Raw genomic sequence first — 22,963 nt, 5'->3', positions numbered from 1 at the left:
CAAAGGCATCTGACTGAGGTGTGCATTTGTTCACACAGAGCCTCACAATTACTATTTTAGTTTGAGTTACTATTCATAAGATCTCTGTTCTGTAACTATTCTATTTATTTATTTCAATTTCTAAGTTAAAGTAGTATTACCACAATAATTTTAAATAAATAAATAAATAAATAAAAACCTTAATGGCACTTCCAGTCATTCCTGACCCCCTGGCTGTATATATTGACATAATGAAAAATACTTAATGGACTCGTTTTAGTTTTATTGAAATTAGAATCAGTAATTGATAGAAGCCATTAAAACAACAACAACAACAACAATAATAATATTAATAATAATAATAATAATAATAATCATCATCATCATCATCATCATCATCTGTCTCCCTCTAGTGGCCATAGTTGACAGTGCACCACTGTCTTAAAATAATAAAAACGGGTAAAATTAAAAATTTCTTGAAAATTGACGACATTTAATTATAAAACCTGTATTTTATTTGCTTTTTTTTCTAAATATTTCAGCGACTTAAAATAGCAGGAAAATCGTACAGGGTTTTTGTTACTTTGTTGCTGTAGCAACAAATCGTTACTTCCTGTCTTCCTGTCCGGACTTTTTCACGATTGGCCTGAACCGTGAAAAACGAGGTAATCTATTAATTTTAAGATATCTCACCTCTGGATAAATGTTTTCCTTCGAAGCTTTCTTTCATGTTGAATTAACTCATACAGCACAGCAGTGTAGTCTAAGGAATAATAAAAAAAAAAAAACTTGTCATTTATAGGCTAATGACGTGAAAGAAAACGTAATCTAAGAATTATGTAACAGTGAAATTTTGGGCTTGTATTCTGGGTTGTAACCTCTGTGTGTGCTTGCGTTTGCAGATGGAGACCTCCTCACAGAGTACAGCTGGCGGGGGATTGTGGAACAGCCCCAGAGCCACACAGTTCAACAAGGAGACCCAGGACATGCTGAAATGTAAGATGATGCTTCTGTTGCAGCGGGCTTCAAAAATCGGAGATCACCATTTATTTTTATTTTTATCTTTATTTTAATTGTCCAAGAAAACAAAATCTTTCATCATGCATGATGATATTAACTCAGCAGCTTTAATGAAAATTTCAGTGTTGACAGGCTGAACAGAATTGTTCAAGCCAGATGTGATGACTGTCTTGGAGGAAAGTCCAGGACAGTCAGCACTGCTTGGACTACTTTGGTCCTCAAGCAGTATTTGGAAAGGTGTGAAAGGGCTCAAACCTCAGACAGATCCTCCTTGGTCATAGTGAAGTTGAGGTTTCCAGATTTGAATATGTCCTCCAGCAGCTTTCACCGTGAGCTTAATGCACTTCACTATCATCGTCACTCCTGCTCGTTCCCTTATATATACGCACTATCTGAGCTTTTCATTGTCAGAGCAAATTTTTCTTCATTTTGCATGTCTGAACTTGTGCTTTTAAATCATGAAACATTTGATTCCTTCCAGGTTTACATGAAAATATGACAGAGTTTCAGTGTGGAGGCCACTGTAGAGTTGTGTTTGTGTCTCCATTTAACATTGTAGAGGCCTGTGCTGCATATTTTTCATACTGTTCTGTTTCTGTGCTCAGTGATGAAACAAGAATCAAGGGTCACCAGTCTCAAGAGAAAACAGATCAACAGATACCCAAAGAGTAAGTTTGACAAAGGCTTGAGACAGTATAATATTAGAATGTGATAACTTTACTCCAGTCTGCTAAAAATACAGATGATATCATTATGATTCTGCCCCATGGTGCCCCAGCTCTGTTTAAAGAGGACCTATTTGCCTCATTTTCTGTCATATATAAACCGTTACTATTGTGGATGCTCATATTAAACATGGTTTAAGTTTCATGTCATGAGAAAGCTCAGGCTTAGGCTGGTTTAAAACTCAGTTTCCTACAAGTTTTTTTCCACTCTTGGCTTTGCATGATGTCATGACAGCAGGTATCCCTAATATGATCACCTCAGGCATGCGGTTTGTATTGTAAATCCTGCATGTTCAGATCTGTTTGTGAGGAGCAAACACCCATCCATTTTCAGTTGTCTAAGCAGAGTCGCTCAGATCTCCCTCTCCCTAAACACTGCCTCTAGCTCCAAGGCGTTCCCAGGCTAGCCGAGTGATGTAATCTCTCCTAGCTTGTCTCGTGTCTGCCCCCAGGTCTCCTCCCAGCTGGCAATACACAACCTAGGAGGAATCCTATTCAGATGGCCAAACTGCTTCAGCTAACTCCTACCAGGGTGGAGAAGCTGTGTCTCTACTCTGTGCCCCTTCCAAATGATCAAGCTCCTCACCCCATAATATAAGGCTGAGCCCAGACACCCTTCACAGCTTGTATCTGCAACTTTATTCATCAAGTCCACAGATGAGGATAGGAATGTAGATCAGGAGCATCCAATCAGGAGACAGTTGCCTTTAAAGGGAGAGGAGCTAAACATTAGATGAACTGAGGGGCTAAATAGATACAGGGTACTTTGAAATGCACATCATGCAAAGCTTGTCTGGTGGAGTCCAAGACTAAAAATGTTTTTAGTCTTATATTTTAAACATCCCTTCATTTTGTGTAAATAAAAAAACCTCTGCTCTTGTAAACTTTTCTCCCTCAGGTGAAGCAGCTTTACCTCTGACCTCTGCTCCGGCACAGCCTTCTACTCCTGATAAATCTGTCCAGAAAGGCTGGCCGGTCCGCACACAGAAGCGCGCTGCTGAGGGTTGTCGGTCTGGGGACAGCTATGCAAGAGAAAAGTTCTGTCCCGGTCCAACACGTACGTTCTTTAAAATAACATGAATTTCAATTCATGTCTTTATTTGTTCCATTTTCTGCATCCTGAGAAACATTCAGGCTCCATTTTGCTCATATTTTTCTTCATGTCACCCAAGGTGACCTAGAAAAAGAGAAGCAGAAGCTTCAGAATATCTTTGCACTAGGAACAGAGCAACCCAGAGCAGGATCTTCTCAAAAATCTCCTCTACATCATAGCTCAGAAGCACCAAAGATGGATCGCTATGAGGAAGGTGAGGCTGACTGCACAGACACAGGTGAGGTGGAGAGGTTACGCCAGCACATTCATTTTAAAGGGACAGTTCAACCCCAAATGAGATTTATTTTTCCTCTGACCTGTGGTGCTTTTTTCAATCTGAATTGTTTCATTTTGAGTTGCTTTGGAGATTTCAGCTCCAGAAATGTCTAGAACTGCATAGCACTCGCATTGTGGTGCTCAGTGCAGAAAGAAAAAAAAAAATTGTAGGAACTATTCTCTTTCTACAACTACATCATGCTACAGGTGAAAGCATCCATTTACCCACGATGAGCCTTAAGACTAAGACCATGTGTTCTGTTTTTCCTGCAGTTCTGAATGAAATAGAGGAAAGACAACAGTTTCTGGAAGACATGGCCTCTCTGGGTCAGGAGAAAGAGTATATCGACATTATCAACACTGAGATATCCCAGGTAAATGGTCCATACACAATGCTTCAAGCTGTCATTATGTACATTTAGAATTATATTCTTATAAATATAATTCAGTGGTAAGAGATCAGCAGTAATTTAAACAGAATTAAGATCAAATGCACTTAAATGTATGTTGCGTCACGGCTCCAATAACAGAAAATACGAGAACTGGAGATACTGGAAAAGGCCCGCGTTCCCAGATTGGACACAAGGACAGAGAGCAGGATAGAAAATGCAGCCGACAAAGAAGACTGACCACTGTTTTTGACCTTCACTTGGAAGCAAGAGAAATCTTCAGTCAAAACAGAGACAAGTATTGTGTGACGCCTGCAGAGAGACATGCAGCTGTGACATGAAAGTAAAACAGTGACTACAACACACGTCTATCCAAGTTTATGAATTTCTTTTATTCCTCTGCCTCCCAGTGTCAGTATTTCATACAACCCTGCTGCTGTTTTAGGACAATGTAGAGCTGACAAAAACGCGGTGCTACAGAAGCCCTTAGTTTCAGCTGAGCAGGAAGTTAGGCACAGAGCAGAAACAGACATGACACACACAACTTTACAAGACAGACAAATACATCACCTAAAAGACAAAACACTAACAGAATGAGTAAACATTTACATTAGCTCGAACCAATGACGTATGCAATAAAATAAATGGCACTCAATATAAACTATCCGCTTTAAGGCAGAAACACATACAGAAAGGCATAGTAAATGATAAATTAATGATTGCATATTCAGGTTACCCCCCAATAGTTAAAACCGTTACAAACTGGACTTTTGCTACAGTTGATAAAATACTGTACATTTTCTTTTTCCAAAATTCATTACTACATGTGTGACTTTCCATATTACAAGGGGACCTATCCTGATTTTCCTTATATATATATATATATATATATATATATATATATATATATATATATATATATATATATATATATATATATATATATATATATATATATATATAAATAAAATAACCCAACGTTAGTGTTCTAGGGTTCAAGGGACTGGGGACTTAAACTGTCTTTGAGACCAGGGGGTTACCTGGAGTATACCCCTTGAATTGAATCATGCAAAGATCCTCTGGTAGGGTCTCAAAATGAAAAATATGGAAATCAGCATAATAGGTCTCCTTTAAAACTAACAAGCAATTTGTTTTTTTCTGCAGTTTGTTCCTCCTGTACGATTCTGTTTTCTCCTGCAGTTTAACCCCACTTATAAATACTGTGTCTATGTTCATTCAATCCTTTGATGACAGTTTACACACACAACTGTAAAACTAGCACTGAAGAAACCAAACAAGAAAACCACAAACAGTATAGCAGCTAGAAGTCTTTGTTGATTGAGCGTTTCAAGAATAGATGCTTCAGTTTAAAGCAAGTTTCATCTGGAAGAAAAACAAACGTATTTCTACCAGTACCACAGGCTCAAACCAGACATGACATAAAACCTCAGATGTCCACACATGCACCTTTGAAGGAGCAGAGGAGCCCACTACTCAGGTACTCGGGGAGTGTAAGTAAGATGAAAAAAAAACCATTAAAAACTCAAGGATATCAAGGACTAATGTAAGCTGACAAACCACATACATCTTTGCTGAAGGCCTACGGTGCAGAGTCACTGTGCAATGCAGGGATGTTCAAGCAAAAACACACAATCAGTGCAGTGATACAGAAACCCACCCAACATGTCACTAGTTTGAATATTTTGAGCCTAAAGTTTTTAAAGCACCTGCTGTTAGACACTAAAAGGCAACTGAAAATAGCCACCAAGAGAAGTTTGGAGATGTGAGCAGGGGCTGGGGGGGGGGGGGGGGGTTAAAAACAGTTTGAGGAGCTGTCTTCTTCCTTCAGAATTCCTTAGTCTTGTTAAAATAGGCGTCCTTTAAATATCCCTTCAAACTAGACGTGTCCTCTGCTCTTCAGCTTTTCTCCTTACGAGGGCTGGGACTCTTTCCCGGTTCTCCTTTATGGCTCAGACGCTTGAGCACCTTGATGGGTTTAAACTTTGTCCCTTTTTTCTTTTGATGGTCGCTGTCTGGATCCTTAAAGTCTGATGAGGACGGAAGTAAGAAATAAAAATTAAAAGTAAGGAAAGATTGCCTTCATGAATCTGATACAAAGGAAATATCATCCCACCTTTTTTCTTCAGCATCTCTTCCATAAGTTTGTCCTCCTCTTCCTCCCTGTGACAGAACCACAGTTAGACTGCTGCCAGTCTATACACAACAGAGATGCACAGCCACTATCAGTAAGCGATTACCTCTGCCTGTCTTGGTCCATGCTGTTGACTATTTGGTTGCGCTGTTCAATGATGGTAACCAGCTCATCCATCAGCTCCTGCTCCCGACTCTTGTCATCCTCGGTCCAGTCTTTCTCTGACGTCCGGAAGAAAGGGAAGAAGGAGAGCGTGATTAATAATTGAATCTGTTGTATTGTTTTTATTTCAATCATATACACTTTGTAGGTGTTCACAGGGTTTATAAATTATTGAAGCAATAGCAGAGCATCGTTCAGTATGAATATAAATGCACACCCACTATCCCGTCAGGTCAGCAAAGAGTCCTTATTAATTAATGTTTTACTGCACTACTGTAAAATGTAGAAGCACTGCGGCTACTGTCAGTTTCATTAATGGCACAAACTAACCAAGAGACTCTAAATAATTCAAACTGAAGATTGACTAAATGTTTGTGTGTGTGCATTAAGTACTTCAAGGGTGTAAATGATGATTTTACAGAATATGACGACACAAAAGTTGAAGCTGGTTTTATTAGACATGTACTGGGTGTTACTGGAATTCAACTACAGAGTTTTTGGTCCGACTTATTACATTTGTGCACATGCTACAAGTGAAATAGTGCAGACAGGTAACAAGCTTTTTCACACACACACACTGGGTATTAAATAGTTTTAACCGACCAGCTCTCCAGTGCAAAGCCTATTTTCCAATGCATCATCTCTCCAGGCTGCACCCTTTGCGTATTTACAGTAATGATAACACAAACAGACTTTTCCCTGCTCTACATGTGAGAGGGGCGAGGCTGGATAATGCTGCAACTTGGTTCTCCCAAAATTATCTGGATAATGCCGGGACAGACGGCGATATCTGAAATACCTGGTTTGTTGAGAAGACACCTCAGCTCGTACTCCACGTCAGCCTGCCTCTCCTCCAGGTTCTGCTGCTTCGCCCTGCAGTTAGAAAATGGTAAATTCATGTTTACTGCTCCAAGCTTCTGTCTACAGGGTTTACATGTAAAAATATAACCAGCTATGACATTCAATAACTAAAATTTATATCTTACGTGTAGACCAGCTCAGCTTCCCGTCGGACTAGAAGGTGTTTATCGTGAATTAGAGTGAACCAGTCCACCAACAAGTGCTCCTCATCCTCATCTGAATGAACGAAGGACAAAAAAGAAATATTAGCACTCTGTCATTTCTTTGGGACATAAGGAGCAGATTTTAAAAATGAACATTTGAGAGAAAAAAAAAAAAAAGGCCAAAAAAAAAAAAAATGGTATTCACTCGATTTGGAAAGCACTGTAATGTGATACCGTTTGGGTTGTCTCTGAGCTTCTTCTCCAGCTCCACTCCCCTCTGTTCCAGCTCATCCAGCTGCTTCTCCAGCTGACTCATCTCCCCATGGATATCTTCTACTGGGATGTATTGATCTGACTGCACCTGGATAGATGTTTGAACCACATGCCTACTACTTCATCTGAGCTTTACACATAAGTGGAAATGTCATTTCAGTAGGTTTTGTTTCTATTTGTAATTAGTCTGTCTTTATGTTTTTGTTTACCTTGCGTTTAATAAGTGGGAAGCCGTGGCCGGGAGCAGGGGGTCTAGCAGGACGGGGACCTTTTGGCGGCCTGGTTTTAGAATCAGCGGGACAGGGAGAAGCTTTTCTGTTGAAGGGGTTCTCCTTACATGTCCGCTATAAAGAGAGAAGAGATGCAGCTGGATTTGTAGTATGTGCAAAGAGTAATGCTATATAAATTGTCTTTTAATTAGGTGGTGGTGCTATTACCTTGTTGTGTGATTGGGTGGCCTCTGACACCAGTGGACTGGGAGTGGTGGGGGGTCGTGGTGGTGGAGGTCGAGGACTTCTGGTCCCTGGGTTGCGAGTGGTTTGTGGAGTGGCTGGAGCTGAGCTGGCATATGCTGGCGCTGAAGTAGGGGCGGGGCTCGGGGAAGGCTGACGGAGATGCTCAGTCGAGGAGGAAGAAGGGGAAGGCTTGGAGTCATTCGGTGAACAAATGGAAGGCTCTGAGACGCTTTTGGTGAAGCTGTGTTCCTGGTCGCTGCTGGCACTGCCAGCCAAAGGGAGCTGAGAGGAACTGTAGTCTGAGCCTGAGGACAAACTCTCTGTGCTAAGAGCTGGAGAGGGGGAGCAAGAGGAGGGCTGAGAATGAGAGAGAACTGAAGAAAAAGAAAGAATAGTAGGAACAGGAGAAATTAAAGAGGAATATAAAGTAGTTGGGACAGATTGAAATGTTGAAATGAAGAGAGGATACGGGAAAGGGAATAGAACGTTTATTTGAAGCATCTCTATACAACTCATCTCTCTTCATCTGTTTTTAGTCTGTCACTGTTTAGAAGCTTTTTTGTTTTAGCTTTGTACTTTGACTGCCATTGTTTCACTGTGACAACTTAAATTTGAGGTTGTTTAAATTTACATTAAACTATTCTACGATTAAAGGGACTAACAATAACACAAACTTCACACCTTTATGCTGGACACATTTTCAACACTGGATGCTCAAAGTTGGACAGATGTGCCTTAAAATAATTAATAATTTTAAAATAACTGAGTTCATAGGCTACATAATGCTAGTGTAGAGAGTGCCACAAAACTCCATGCAACAAACCATGTAAATGCACAAGACTCACTAAAGACTAAAGCAACTCATCATACAAATTTAGAAATGTCTTAAATGAACTCAACAGGACAGAGAACAGAATTATAATCTAGAAAACAAAAGTTTGTCACTAGTCAATCCCACGACCAGAATCTATTACAGCTTGCAGATGGCTGCAGTGCCGAGCAGCACCAGGTTAAATGGAAGGTCAAATAACATCTGCAGGTTATAAACTTCAGTCTTGATCAATTGGAATCAGGGTTTGCACCTCAGCTAAAAATTAAATATGAATGCAAATTTGTCCTATTACACCTGAATGACAGTTTAAATAAAGCCATTAATAGAGACTAAACAGAAAATCTATGGGAAAACTCTGTAGCCAAACAGTTAGTAGATTTTCGTGACAGTTTCAACTGCATGGTGGCAGACATGTCTACTCTTAATTAAAGTAAAAATGTAGGAAAGGACACTTAATTTTTCTTGGCTTACTGTATCCATGACCTGAATAAACACGGCATTTGTTCAGTACTCCAGAGAGATGAGTCAGAGTTGGCTATCTGGACTGAGCTCTAAATAAAGTTGTACTGTTGTGCAACTTTGCACATGCATCCATTCATTTAGACCAGGGCTTTCAAAATAAATAACTTGCATTCTGGAATACATACGCCCAATTAAAAAAATCTATTTTAGCCAACTAAACAGTATGCTAGTATGCAACTTTGGATACAGCCATGCATCCAAATTCTTCCAAATGCATCCCAGTTTTATTGCAGCAAACTGGTGTGTTCATCTATAAACTTCAGCTTTCTAAATTATCACCTCAGCTGTTAATTCTGCACCAAGTTGAGCTCAGCAGACTCAGGTAAGGTGGCACTAAAAAAACCGAAATGTAATGTTTGCATTTCTTCATTTGATAAAATGACATTCAGATTAAGGTTTGATGTTTGTAAAGTACAAAGGTAATGCTCTAACTAGTTGGTGTTTGGAGTGCTGATAAAACCAACCTTGGTTACCAGCAGGTGGCCGAGGAGCGCGAGGTGCCGGCCGTTTCTTGCTCTTGGTGCTTGCGGGGCTGACAGAGCGGGATGAGCTTCCTTTATTAGGGGGCGTGTCGGCACCTGCTGTGTCTGCAGCCTGAGTGATGCTGTACCATGGGTGACTAGTCACCACTGTAGGTGGATGTGCACCTCCCTCACTGCTTTCTTCTCCATTTCCCTCATTATTTTCATCATCATCATCATCATCGTCAAATGGGTTGGAGGGCTCAGGGGGCGTGCTGGGTCTGGAGCCCTCCCCTTTGAGAGAGGACAAAGAGCCTGTGTTTGGAGGGGTTGCCAGTCCAGCGGGGGGAGGGGGAGGGGCTGGGGCTTTCTTCTTCTTGGATTCTGATTGAACCAGGGCGAGCCAAGGTGGGTCTTTGGGTTTATGGGTGCCACTGAACAGTGAGACACAGATAGTGATGGAAGGGGGGGGGGGGGGGGGTCACACAGAGGAAGACAACAAAGTTCATCCACATGGAAACATGGAGGGGTAAACAACTACAGCACACACTGCGACAAAATGTAATTCAGAGTTCTGACAGACTGTGAAGGTATGGTTAACGCAGGTGAAATGGCATTTAAGATCAATTCTGCTACCTTGCAGGAGACTGCGACCTTTCTCGAGGTTTGGGAGGAGGCGGAGGCTTCTGAGTTTCCCCTGTGATTTCAGGAAAAGTCTTAAGTATCACTATAAACAAATGTTACTGCTACCTTAAAAAAAAAAAAAAAAAAAAAAAAGTACTGTGCAAAAACCACTTACCGACTGTGGGACTGTCTGCTGTGCGAGGGAGTCGAACCCGCGGGGCAGGGCGAGGCGGAGGGGTGGGATCAGAAACCCGGCGGGGCGCGGGCACTGGCCGACCGATACCTTCGAGATGAGGTGCACGTGTAGAAGGGAGGTCGCCATTAGCTGTGTGTGTGGCTGGTGTTTCAGTTTCTTCCTCTTTCTCTCCCTGCTCCTCCTCTTCAGCATCGCTCTCATCAAAAGGGTTGGAAGGTGTGGCTGAGCGCTGGTTCTCCTCTGTCTCTCCAGCGCCATCTTGTTTATTTATTTTTTCCAAGCAGTCTTTGTTTGTTGCAACAGGAGTGACTGCGACAGAGTCACTGGCTGGCGTGTCAGTGTCGTTTGTTTGCTGTACCGGAGAAGAAGTCTTTGCCCGGTCGCCATCAGAGGGCGCCGGGTGATGAACTGTGCTGCGACCAATCCTGGCAGACTGTACCGACACCGGTCTCTTAGCAAGATCGGGACGACCATTCTGATTGGATAATGCATTCCTAGTAAGGTGATGTGCACAGACCAGAGCCCCAGAATCGGTTCCCAGTTTGTAAGAGCCAGGAAGCAGTGTGCTGTGACACTCTGTGCACCTGAGAAACCAAAAACACAGGAAGACAATAAGATCAACATAAAGATTTCATAAATGTGTGACAAAAAAAAAAACACATTTATCTTTGTGAAATGTTTCCAAAGATGATTCATGTAATATTAATGCACATCGAACGCTGTCTACAGTAGATGTTCAAATTGAAACCGTTCCACAGGTAAAAACCAGGAGCGTTTCTTTGTGAAGATTTCACAGGAAACTGGATATACTCGTTCTGACGGAGATAGCTTCTCATCAAATTTTTGCTGCAACACATGCCGTTACTACAATTCACACTTAAGTGAAATCTTAACTGTTGTGTTCGCCAGAATCAAAATGGCATGCACTCTTTTAAAAGCTGAAAAGCTGAACTTGTTAAATCCTCCATCAGAAAAACATCATAATAACAAAAACGAACACTAAAATAAAAAAAAAAACTAATATTTAACATTTTAAACAAAATGTTAAGGTGAAACAAACAAATCCACTCTCAAGATTACTAAAATAAAAATAAAAATATAAAACTATAATAACTCTGAAACAGGTGACTCCTTTGCAGAAGTGTATTTATCCTTGATGTGTATAAAGAGACAGAGCTGGAATACATAAACCATGGCGGAGGAAGGCTAAGAGCTTTGTATTCATAATTATAGTTGTTTGAGACGACCGACTGTGTGATCAAACTTTCTGCCAATCACCATCTGTGGATGTGTGATTTAAAAACAAAACAAAACAAACAGCTAATATCTGTACATTAAATGCCCGTTGCCTTGACTCCTCTCTCCTCCACTCATAGCTTGACCAAAACAGGTCACCAATAGCTCAGCTGGACTCAGCTGCAATATACTTACAGGGTATACTGCACTATCCTGCTGGTCATATTGCATGATCCAATTTGGCAGTGCACAGCTATCAAAAACAGGACTAGCCAGGCATTTACATTAAAGGATTGTACTATACCCAGAGAGAGGGAGGGAGGGACTAACACCTGGGCAGAGGAGCTGAGGATGTACAATCTGAGAAATGAGTAGAAGGGAGCAGGGGGTTACCTGAAACAGTTGCGATGGTAGAGCTTGCCGTCCACCAAAAACCTCTGCACCAGGTGGACGTGTTTCTGGCAGGCAGCGCAGGTGCTGCTGAGAGTGTGGCGCCTGCCTGCCCCAACCGCTTCAGCGCCCGTCTGCACGGTCTGGATCGGCTAGTGCAAGCAACCGGGGACGTTGTTCACAGGAAGGGGGGACAGGGAGGAGACATCAGGGAACGGGGAAGATGGAGAGTAATGAGGGAGGGGGAGATCATATACGGAGTCAGGATTTGAGGATGTGGATTGTTCATTCTGTTTAGCTAGCTACATCTACTTGGTTATCATTACTTTTTTTTTTTTTTTTAATTCAGCTTAAATCATTTGATTAATTGTAAAAGAATGAAATTACAAAAAAAAGTGTTTATTAGTTAAAAAACAAACAAAAACAATCCAAACAGCTTAGATTAGTGGCTCTGGGAGTCACACATTTGGGATATGATTGATATTTAAAATTAATATATAGTTTTTAGGCATTTGGGGGTTTTAAGTTAAGTAAATATAGGGGTTAGAAGCAGCATATTCCAAAACTTGGCACACAGTATTAAGAAACTACAACTGTTAGTCTTGTATCCATAAGAGATGGTTAAGAGAGACTGACCTAACAGTTCTGCTTTCACCTCCGAGCCCACCCTCCCACCCCAACCCTACTGCTTAGGCTCAGGACCAGAGAGCGGAGGGGGGGTGAGATGTGAGGACGGAGAACAGGAAGAGGAGGGAGTGGAATGAATTTCCATCTGAAGAGGGGAGGAAGGGCGATTGGGGGAGTGATGAAGAGAATGCCAGTACATGGGAGTACGGGATGGAGGAAAGAAGTTGAAGGCATGCGAAAGAAAAGAGAGACAGGATACAGAGGCTATCTTTATAGACTTATTCTACTGCTTTGGATGTGCTTTTTCCCCTGCTGTGCAACACAAAGCTCACATAAGGAAGTTGACATAAAAATCCATAGCTGGATATTCTGCATTGTTGTAGTATCACGGCAGGTTTATAAGAATAGAATAGAATGCCTTTATTGTCATTATACAGGATGTACAATGAGATTGGAGCATAATAACCCCACATAATACATGCAAAATGATTTTTAAATCTTGCAAGGCTTCAATATTTTTTTTTTAAGTGTTGTTTCAATGTCACTTCGTAACAGGCCATCATAAACAAAACATTCTGAGAAATCTACAGCTCGCTACCATGCAAACCCTAATAGCCACCATGCCAAGCATCTAGAGTTTAATTAGGTTTAAAGTCTAACAGATAATGTTTCTCCTGGTGCCAAGTCCTATATACTTACCTCAGTCTTGTCTTCCAAAGGAGTTGGAGGCCTTTTCTGGGCTGGCTCATTAAGACCAGCAGAACTCAGCCTCTTCATACACGGAGGGTTTGCTGTGTTAGAGAAAGTAGAGGAAGCCAGTTAATGGCAAACTGCTTGTCTACGTTATCACACCGACAGGTTAAGCTGCTGTGCAGTCTGACTGGATCTGAATTATGAGAAAATGAGAAATAAAGTGAGATTTTCCATAAATAGCACCGCTTTTGACTTCAAGCGCTGAATATCTCGAGGTGCTAGAAAGAACCCTCCAGGGTCATGTTTCCCAATTGGTAAGCTAACCAGGTGACTTCTGCGGTGTTCGCCTCTCTTTATTTTTCATTTATGCAAATCATCAAACACTAAACGTGTGTGTTCTTTGTTCATATGCAAAGGCACAAACAAAGGTGAGCTTATGTTTGATAATTATAAGATGACCTAATCAAGGCACTTGGATTTCACAGTGATAAAAACAATCAGAGGCCAAAAGAAACTACACTGCCATCTACCAAAGAAAGCTTTATTTTTTCTTCTTATTATTTATAATAAAATACTCAAATTATGAATGATTACTGTACTCCCTTTGGCTGCAGCTAAAAACTAAAAACACTGTTTTACAAACCACCAACTCTGACTGCAGCTGAGGACAGTAATCTTTGATTTGCTCTGACTCTAACCAGAACCTGCAGCAGGTAAAGAACTGGTACATGTGTCACTACACTGAGGAGTCAATCCAGGGATGAGGAAGATACTGGAGACACAGCTTCCATATTGTCACATTTTTTTAACGAAAGCATGCTCCTGCCCCCGACACCACCACAAACATAATGCATCTCTGCAGGAAACACTAATACCTAAAATATATCACTAAAGCTTAATGAATTAATATATAGGATAGAGTTCTAGGCAACTGTTTGTTGTGACTTGGTGCTATTTAAGCAAAATTGAACTGAACTGAAATAAACTGAATTGAACAGTTACAAGTCAAAGCCAACTGGTTTGTGCACGCACCCTGAGACTTGTTATTGAAGAAGTTGTAGTACTGGGACACGTATGTGATGATGCTGAGCCGGTCAGGCACTTTCATGGACACCATGTCTTCTGGGTCCAACAGGGCTGGAATCCCCAGCTGAGTCTCGGCCACTTCAAACGCCTTTGATAAAAGAAAGAATGATGAAAAGCGGACAGGGGAAAGGAGGTAGAAAGAGCAGGAAACAACAGGAGATGTTGGAGATGAGTAAGAAGCAGCGAGCTTAAATTCAGGGCAAAAACATAATAGCTAATAATCTACACACTTCATCCAGGTAAACAGATCAGACCCACTAAGCATCTGAATTTGTTTTGTTAATTGAAACCCAGTGTGATATTTTGGTATGACTGCTATCAGCATTTTATTTCAATGGAAATGTGTGGAACTGTGGTCTGTGTATTATTCAGGAGAATGACTATTGTTGCCATTTTAACCTTTGAATGCTTTGAGCACCAAAAAAACAAATGCACTTCAATTATGTACTGGGTCTGCGTGAGACATCCCAGAGAGTGTGCTTCTTTTTGCGATTTGGGTGATCCCAGCCTTTGATTAGACACACAAATAAGTTATGCAAATCCAGATTACTGTGAAAGTCTGCTTATCTCACTGTGCTGCCAAAACATCCACCATTTGCAGATGATGTTTACAATGCTTTATCCTTTGAGGATAACCAGCAGTGAGAAAAAATTCCAGTGAAGAAACTGCAGTGCAAACAGAGTTTCGCAGCAACGCACCAGCAGTCACACAGTTCTGGAATAATGAAGCCCACAAATGCTGCACATCACCATCCAAATTAAACTAAATCTAAAATCATAAAAAAAAAAACCCAAAAACACATGAACTACTGGTCCTTGATAATCAACCCAAATCAGGTCAGGAATACTTCTTTTCCTTTGTAAGTGGCATTTTACAGTTTGTTAGGCCTGGAATTTTTGTTTTGATGTGAATGTGGTGACTGAGTGAAGTGAAACTGACACAGTTATTTCTGTAGTGGCGTCCAACGAGCAAAAGAAGCCACTTGAGGGAAGCTAAAGTAGTTTCCACCTCGTGCTGAGACTCGTCATGGCAAATACTTTTAACGTTTTGATTTTTATTTGGATTTAAAAAGACCAAAAATAGCTGGGTGCACTGGATGAATGACAAAATGAGCTTGCAAAGACAACACATAAAGCCTGTGGCTTCCTCCTGGCTCTAGTTCCCCACACCTGGTCACCTATGACCCAACCTATGACCACAGGCCACGTGCCCACTCTAATGCCAGCTTGAGTCTCCGTGTGACCGCAGTAACATATAAACAGGGGGTTCAGTTTTTATCGTGTCTACTGCACCTCCTACATGAAAGAGGAACCAGAAAAGCAATTCCAGGAGACAATTATCCCTGAATCCATTTATGGAGCTCACACGTAGATCTTAAAAGGTCAAACCCAACCAAAGCGCAAGGTTTTCACATAATAGTGACTGCAGCTTAGACCTGACAATTACTTTCTTCCTTTATAAAACTTCTTTATAAGCTTTTCACTTCTCTTTACTTTCTTAAAGCTGCAGGAACAACAACAGCCAAGAGCTGCCAAAGCTGAGCTCAGACTGAAAATGAGGAGATTACCATTTCAACCCTCAATGTTCTCCTGGCTTTCAAACCATGTGGAAAATACAACCAAGGAAATAAGATTTACAAAGTTTTATGCTGGTTTTGATGTACTGCTTTATAAAGCTGCAAATTCAGCACTTTCGCACTGAAAATCCTCACTTCATGGTTTCTCCACAGGCTTGTGTCAAGAATTTTCTTTCTTCTGACACTGAGCACTCTGGCTTTCCCCTCCTCTGACTCTCTGCCCTCTCTCCTCACAGGCACTCAAATACACTAAAATTACACCCACCATGTTAAGCATTTGACTCCTTGTTGATAGGTTTATGGCTTCCAAAATGACAGCATCATGCAACACAGGATCACAAATGTTCACTGTTCAAGCCTGAAAACATACAGCTGTGACTCACCAGGCGGTTGTTCTCGTAGACATTCTCCTTAGACAGCGAGTCAAAGTCTCTGCAATGACAGAAAAAAAGTTAAAACTACATTTGAGATAAGGCTGGAGATAAAGTTTCCAGTGCAATTATATAAGAGCCCGACTTTTCCATCGCAAATCTTATAGATGACTGTAATAACATACCTTCTCAAGCTATGCTGATACAAAACACTGCTGCATTTAACTTGCTGACCTATTTGCACTCATATTATAGACTTACAAGCTATTATTTGCCTGACAGCATAACAAACTGCAATGGTGAGTGGTTACAGCACCCACCTACCACTGCAGACAATTCCAAAAACCACACATAAATGCTGCCCGATGTTCAAAAAAAAAAAAAAAAACTGGCAGAGCAAAACAGAAAGAAGCAGCAGGAGCGATGGGCTGATAATTACAAGGTTCCAGTCTAAAATGCCCAGAGCAGGGATCTAAAGCCAGTTTCTCACCAGTAAACATCCTGCAGTAAAACAGGAAAAATGTCCGAGGAGTTGTTGGATGAATGTGCATAAGTAAATTTGTGCAGTGGTCTTGGACAACAGTATGGCAGGAAAATTAATTAAAAAAAACCACACACACACACACACACACACACACACACACACACACACACACACACACACACACACACACACACACACACACACACACACACACAATGAACCTAATGAGTGCTTGTGGTAACCATGTGGAACTTTCAAGAAGGCAAAATCCTGTGAATGAGCTCCGTGTTGGAGCCACACAAAGTGACCTCTGTTCTCTCTAATCTAATTCCCGTGGTCACAAACGCACTGAGCAGCAACTCTAATACCACGACTGTGTCAGAGTCAGTCCACCGTGTCAGCACTTCCAACACTGACAAATAAAAAAAAAACTGCATCAACTTATGCCTCTAACTGCTGTTACAGACTTCAGGTTTTCAAGCCTCACAGAAAAGACACTGACTGGGATGATGAAATGCTGTGTGTGATCTGCAGTGCACACCTAATCCACTGTGACTCACAGTCTCACTCCAAGGTTTATTTTAGGAAAGAGGACCGCTCGAAACTGTGTGTGTGTGTGTGTTAGGCGGCAATGACAATCCACATGATCAAAATCTGGCTTGAACCAGTACATCCGCTAAATCTGGTTCAGTTAGTCGGAAAAGCTTCAAAGTCTGATATTAGGTGATGCCATGACAGTGAATAATTAAGCCTATAAATATGCAATAATCAGGCACTTTTGTAGAAGAGCATGTGAGACAACAAATGCATTCTAAAAATATAAAACAAAGCTATGATAAATGAACACACTTTCATTTAAATACAATTTTAAAAAGACAATTTTCATGCGCTTCCATTAACCATTCCATGAATGACTTCTTGGCCCCATGGGCTGACTGACAGTTGGCCTCAGCTAAACAATGATAAGGCCATCCGAGTCTCATTTGCATCAGTGTGCTACACTTCAATTAAACTACGGTGGCTGCGGAGTACAGGGCAGCACATCTACTATAACGACCTGCACTTGCATTAGAGCTAAATCCAGTTTGACAGGCGGAGGTCTCAGCTGCAGATTAGTCTGACGGGCTGTCTGTCTGGATCAGAGGGAGTTCGGCCGGGCCGCTGCAGCTAGAAAGAAAGCTGAACAGTGAGGCATGCTGGGGCACAAATTAAAGAGGCAAAGCTTGAAAGCTGGGAGTTTAGGATTTGTCTAATTCCTGTACTTCCAGGATTACTGCTGTGCTGTTTGTGCTGATAAATTCCACTTCACTGGTCTAGTGAAAGTGTACTCTGCTTCCATTCAGTCCAGGTTCCTCACCTGAGAGATGAACATCATGAGTGAGACGATCACCATTCCTCAAACCACAATTTTCCCCATGTCCCCAAAGGGCACTGGTATGACACAATATATTGTTAATGGTATGATTTTAGACCCAAGGTGCTCAAAGTGCAGCCTATGGGCGAATGCCAACACTTGGTAATATTCTGTGTGGAACAACACACCTCCTGTTAAAAATCAAATGCACCCCTCCATTTTACATTGGTGTGTCTTTGCCCCTCCCTCAGACCTCAGACTCACTTGCTGTTTAGTTCAGCTCCAGCCATGAAGACTAAAAGAAAGTGACTGGTCAACATGGTCTGTCCAGTGGAATTCAAATTCAAGGTTTCTGTAGGTGAATGTGTGGAAGGAAATGCCTTTGCCTCTAGATCACTCAAAGAGTCTTATGACCACTTCCAGTAGCCTATGACAGCTGGCTCTCAGCCTCTGACGCTCGCCCCGTGGCTACCATGCATGCCTCTTGAGCCACGGGAGTCCCTCTCTGCACCCCTGACTGCATGCCAGCAAGGACCAGCAGTTACCCCCTGCAAGACAGGCTATAAAAGCTCAAAAACATCAAACTGGGTGAAGTGCTTACTATCTTCATGATTTGCTTCTTTTGTACAATTATACAGCAAAGTTATACAGCATGCCAAAGATGTTGGTAGATTACCACACAGTTACCTGCCAATTTCCCCAAAGAATAAACTCCATATAATTTTACCTGCAGACCTTGTGTCCCATTAGTTTTCTATGGACATACTTGCACCACATATCTAGCGAGTTTTCCTGGGTTTTGGTCTTGATAACCTATGGTTGCCACAAAATCTCACAACAAATCTGGACTTGTCTCATGGCCCATTATTGTGTGTGGTCTGATCCAGGAAAAACCCTGATATACATTTAGTTTACAAAAATATATTTTAACACAAACACACTATGGCTTCTTTGCTGCAAAGAAGTACTGAAAACTTCAGGCTGTTCCTCACTTGTTTTTACCCAAAGGTGGATCACTGTCCCTCGCGTCAAAAAGAAAATTACTGTTTTGAATCTCTACTAAAAAAGATGGCGAGTCATCATTTCCTCCTCCCTATACAAAGTCTTGCTGATCATGTATGTATGCTGTTGTGGTTTGCAGTAACCTCTGTACTCGGTGTGTAGGTGTGAAGCAGAGAGGAGGGGAGTGTTGTTACAGGCAGAGCATAGCTTGTCAGGATGACTTTAACACGCCACACTGGCCCCTCGCTCACTGCACAGTTCATGGCATTACAAGGGGCTTTTTTTGTTTTTAAGTGGCAGTGACAAAACATAGCTAAAACATACAGTGAATGAAGCATGTTATCCAGCATAACACCGCCATATTTAGGTATGTTTGACACAGAGGTGTCAATCCAGTGGCCTGGAGGCCAGAATCAGCCCACCAAAGGGTCAAATTTGACCCACAGTATGGCAAAATTTTCAATAACACACACACTGCTACTCTTATTGTAGCGATGCCATCACTACTGCACAAGAGTAGGAAGAAGTGAAAAAATGAAAATGTCTGAAAGGTTATAAAGTATTTCAAAATCTAGACAAATTGTTTGAATCATAAAGGCAGAAAATCCTATTATAGTTTAGTCACAAAAACTCAGCATGTGGTTTTGTGCCTTTCTGCTGTTTTTACGCTGATTGGTTTTTTTTAGTTGAAAGCCCACATAACCGGGTGCATGACTGTACTCTAGTGAAGCATATTATGCATGCATATGATCTTGTGGTCTTTAGTTTTAGCAGCGCTGGTCTCCAGCAGCTCCTCACCACATGTCCCGTTTATGGTGTGAAAACAAGATTTCGCACAAAATGTCTGTAAGAGCGCTGTCACGACTTGCAGAACCAAAGACGACAAACATCTAAGATTCCCTGATCTCAAACCGTCTAATCTAAATATATCATGGGCTTTCTATTTCAGGTGGAACGACAGATGATGGAGATATTTATAGAATGTGATGTATGATCTGCGCACACGCAAACACACACTTGCGCAAATGGATAGAGTGAAGATGTTGCATACTGTACTCTTCAGTGTTTTCGCACCTATGGGCAAAAAAATGACGTTTACAAAGACCTCAAATAGCTTATGACTACAGAACATACTGAGATGTTTCAGTACCAATGAAACATTTGGCACAGCATGAGTTAATACTTTTAAAGTATCCTAAGACATCTGCTGTATGCGTTTATCTGCGGGTTCAGTGCTTCTCAAATTTAAATCACTGCGGGTTTATAAAGTATAAAATTTAGCAGCACACACTGCCAATCCCAGCTGTGGAGAGACACACCTGTCTTTTGCGGGGTGTGGGTTTTTTTTTTCTTTCTTGCCTATTTATGTGACGTTTTTTTGGTCCGTTTTAATTCTGGGCTACTGACTAATAAATACTGACTCATTGACTGTACATGTATCTACATGTAGACTCAATGCATGTAGGAAAAAAAAAGATTTTTTAAATTATGCATATTTCTTAAGCTTTCTCTACTTTAAATGGCTCACTAATTAACTAAGAAAAATAAAATATTTTCTTGGCTGGCATATTTTTAAAGGAGTGGGGGTAAGGAGTGTTTTTCCACTTGGATTCATGGTTTCATCTCCTTTAAAAAGTCTTGACTATGGTCCAGTGTATTTCTTACACTTATATAACTTAACTTATATGTTATTATGCAATGGTTTTACATGGGATCAAACTGGGCTGTGTGTGCATGTAGCCTGTGAGTTTAGCTATAAGTTTAATGAGTGACGGCCCTTCTTCAGAGAACAGATGACTTCAGATGGCTCTTGTTGTGACAGATCTTGTTCTACATTTGTATTTTGAATGGATGGATCATCCTTTGTAAGACTGAACCTCAGTTCAGTCACACAGAAAACAGTTAGCACCCTGTCACGCCTCAAAAACCAGTCTACCTTTCAATGGAGCCAGCTGATACATTAAAAAAGCAGTTTATCACAGCTCAACCTTACCGTTAACTTAACCTGCTTTTAACTTCCCCTCACCATTAATGTTACGCTCGATGTTACTTACATCAGATCTGGTCTGAAGCGATGTATGATGGCACAAAACGCCAGCCCGTCCCGAAAGGACTTGGACATGTCCTTAATTTCCACATCGCTGTAGTTCTCACACTGTATCCGACACCACTCCTGGAGAGCCTTCAGAGACCCCATCATACTACAGTCACACAAATCCACAAAACGTGGTGGACGTTAAATGAATCGACCTTTATTTGTTCCCAGGCGCTGACAGGATAGAGACGGCAGCGATGACCAGGCAACACCCGCGATCGGCCGATACGTTACCTTCATGAACAGCCACTGAGTCACGCTGGAGAAAAAACAGCATGTCTTACACGCTAGTTGGACACCAACCAACTTTTGCAACTGCAGCAAGCTCTGTGTGAAGTTCACCTCCCGTGTGAGATTATTCCGACTGCGATGCCTGCGGACAGGGTTAAAAACACGGCTGATAGCGCCGTTATCAGTCGGGAGGGGGTCGCCCGCAAAAAGTTCTTGACGTAGCCGAGTTAGCTAACTAGCTTCACAGGCTCGCTGTTAGCTCCTAGGTTGCAGGTTTGCTGTGCGGATTGTTTCACGCAGTGATGCCTTTTCAGTAGAAGCAGGTGCAAGCATTTCCTCTGTGAAGTGGACCACAATACCCGCAGTACGCTTTTGTTTGACGGGGCAGTGAATGCAGCAGCTGCTAAAACACTGGGTTTAAAAAAAAAAAAAAAAAAGTGTCTTCAGCGCGCTACCCGCGACGCCCGCGTTTATGTAACAATAAAAGCAAAAGTAAAATGCCTTACAGGAAATATGTGTTCAACGCCATCCGAGCGCGCATTGATAAGTGCATTAGCAGGCTGGCTGTCAACCAACCTGCCAACCTACAATATCACCTTTGTGTTCCTCTAACGCCCTACAGGGGGCGCTACAGCCATTCACAGGCTGCTATCTTCTTCTTACATTGGAATTAATGTCAGATTACATGCATCAGCAGCGAATTGCATCCCTCCTCAGGTCATTTGTAGAATACAGGTTCAGCGCATGGGCATTTGGCTCATCTCGCTTTGCTTTTTAACCAGAAAAAATGCTGACCCCTATGTGCACAGTTTCATTTGTTTCGGGATTTTAGACTGACACGATTTAAAGCTTTCCAAGCTAATTAAAGCCCTCTTAAGTCCAAAGAGACATTGAGTGGTGCTCACAAGGTCACAAAGTGCCTTACATCAAGAGAAAAAACAAATAAAACAATAGAAGAAACAAATAAAACAATGGCACATAATTACTTAAACATCTGTCTGAATAGGAATGTCTAGCTCTTTTTTTAATAGCTACCCCGGAATCAATAAAATGAAGGGATGAGGGCAACTCATTACAGAATTTAGGAGCCACTACCCCAGAGGCCTAATTTCCATGTTTTTTTGTTTATATATATATATATATATATATATATATATATATATATATATATATATATATATATATATATATATATATATTTTTTTTTTTTTTTTAAATGAGTAAGCAGTCATTTCTGCTCTGAAGACCCAAGGGACCAGTTGGAAGAATAGATTAATAAAAGCTCTGAGGTGCTTTACCATTCAAAGCTTTAAAAGTTTAAACAAGAATTTTAAAATTGACTCTAAAGCTAACAAGGACCAAAAAATATATTTTAAGATTTGGAGAAATATGAAATCTCTTTTAAGAATTAGTTAAAAGACATGCCAAAATCTGATTTGCATAGACAGATCTGCTCCAAAATCACTGGGATACATGCCAGTCTCCATCAGCCACTGAGCCCCAATGTTCTCAGTCATACTAGATACCTCTGTCACTGCAGATCGAGCTTGTTACTGAAATGTGGGTTTTTAAAAATATTTCATAAATCTTTCATTTACTTCAACTTAATTTTACTTATAGTTGTCAAAGTTTATAAGTATACAGATCATCTGAT

At 41.2% G+C, this 22,963-nt stretch overlaps 2 protein-coding genes across 4 annotated transcripts; one reads left to right on the top strand and one right to left on the bottom strand.

Annotated features, from left to right (window-relative positions):
- The first annotated feature begins 575 nt into the window (after positions 1-575).
- Positions 576-3,863, top strand: c1h22orf23 (chromosome 1 C22orf23 homolog). 2 transcript variants are annotated; one of them, XM_030738807.1, is made up of 7 exons: positions 576-644; positions 882-975; positions 1,605-1,667; positions 2,623-2,781; positions 2,897-3,055; positions 3,367-3,467; positions 3,624-3,863. In XM_030738807.1, exons 2-7 carry the CDS (start codon positions 882-884, stop codon positions 3,720-3,722), a joined length of 675 nt encoding a protein of 224 aa, XP_030594667.1. In that variant the 5' UTR covers positions 576-644; the 3' UTR covers positions 3,723-3,863. The 2 variants fall into 2 exon arrangements, with proteins under 2 accessions (XP_030594667.1, XP_030594676.1); XM_030738816.1 differs by having other exon boundaries at positions 2,897-3,031; positions 3,624-3,862.
- Positions 3,864-4,454: 591 nt separating this feature from the next.
- Positions 4,455-21,703, bottom strand: micall1a (MICAL-like 1a). 2 transcript variants are annotated; one of them, XM_030736393.1, is made up of 17 exons: positions 21,313-21,701; positions 21,038-21,184; positions 16,156-16,204; positions 14,142-14,283; positions 13,116-13,207; positions 11,793-11,941; positions 10,143-10,747; positions 9,980-10,040; positions 9,347-9,777; positions 7,511-7,902; positions 7,283-7,417; positions 7,035-7,161; positions 6,783-6,873; positions 6,596-6,669; positions 5,741-5,855; positions 5,617-5,663; positions 4,455-5,530 (listed from the first exon to the last, which is right to left on the bottom strand). In XM_030736393.1, exons 2-17 carry the CDS (start codon positions 21,181-21,183, stop codon positions 5,400-5,402), a joined length of 2,787 nt encoding a protein of 928 aa, XP_030592253.1. In that variant the 5' UTR covers position 21,184; positions 21,313-21,701; the 3' UTR covers positions 4,455-5,399. The 2 variants fall into 2 exon arrangements, with proteins under 2 accessions (XP_030592253.1, XP_030592261.1); XM_030736401.1 differs by having other exon boundaries at positions 7,511-7,860; positions 21,038-21,703.
- Positions 21,704-22,963: the final 1,260 nt, after the last annotated feature.

The sequence above is a fragment of the Archocentrus centrarchus genome, chromosome 1 (assembly GCF_007364275.1).
Source record: "Archocentrus centrarchus isolate MPI-CPG fArcCen1 chromosome 1, fArcCen1, whole genome shotgun sequence".
Lineage (NCBI taxonomy): Eukaryota > Metazoa > Chordata > Actinopteri > Cichliformes > Cichlidae > Archocentrus > Archocentrus centrarchus.
This window is presented reverse-complemented; position numbering and strand designations above follow the sequence as displayed.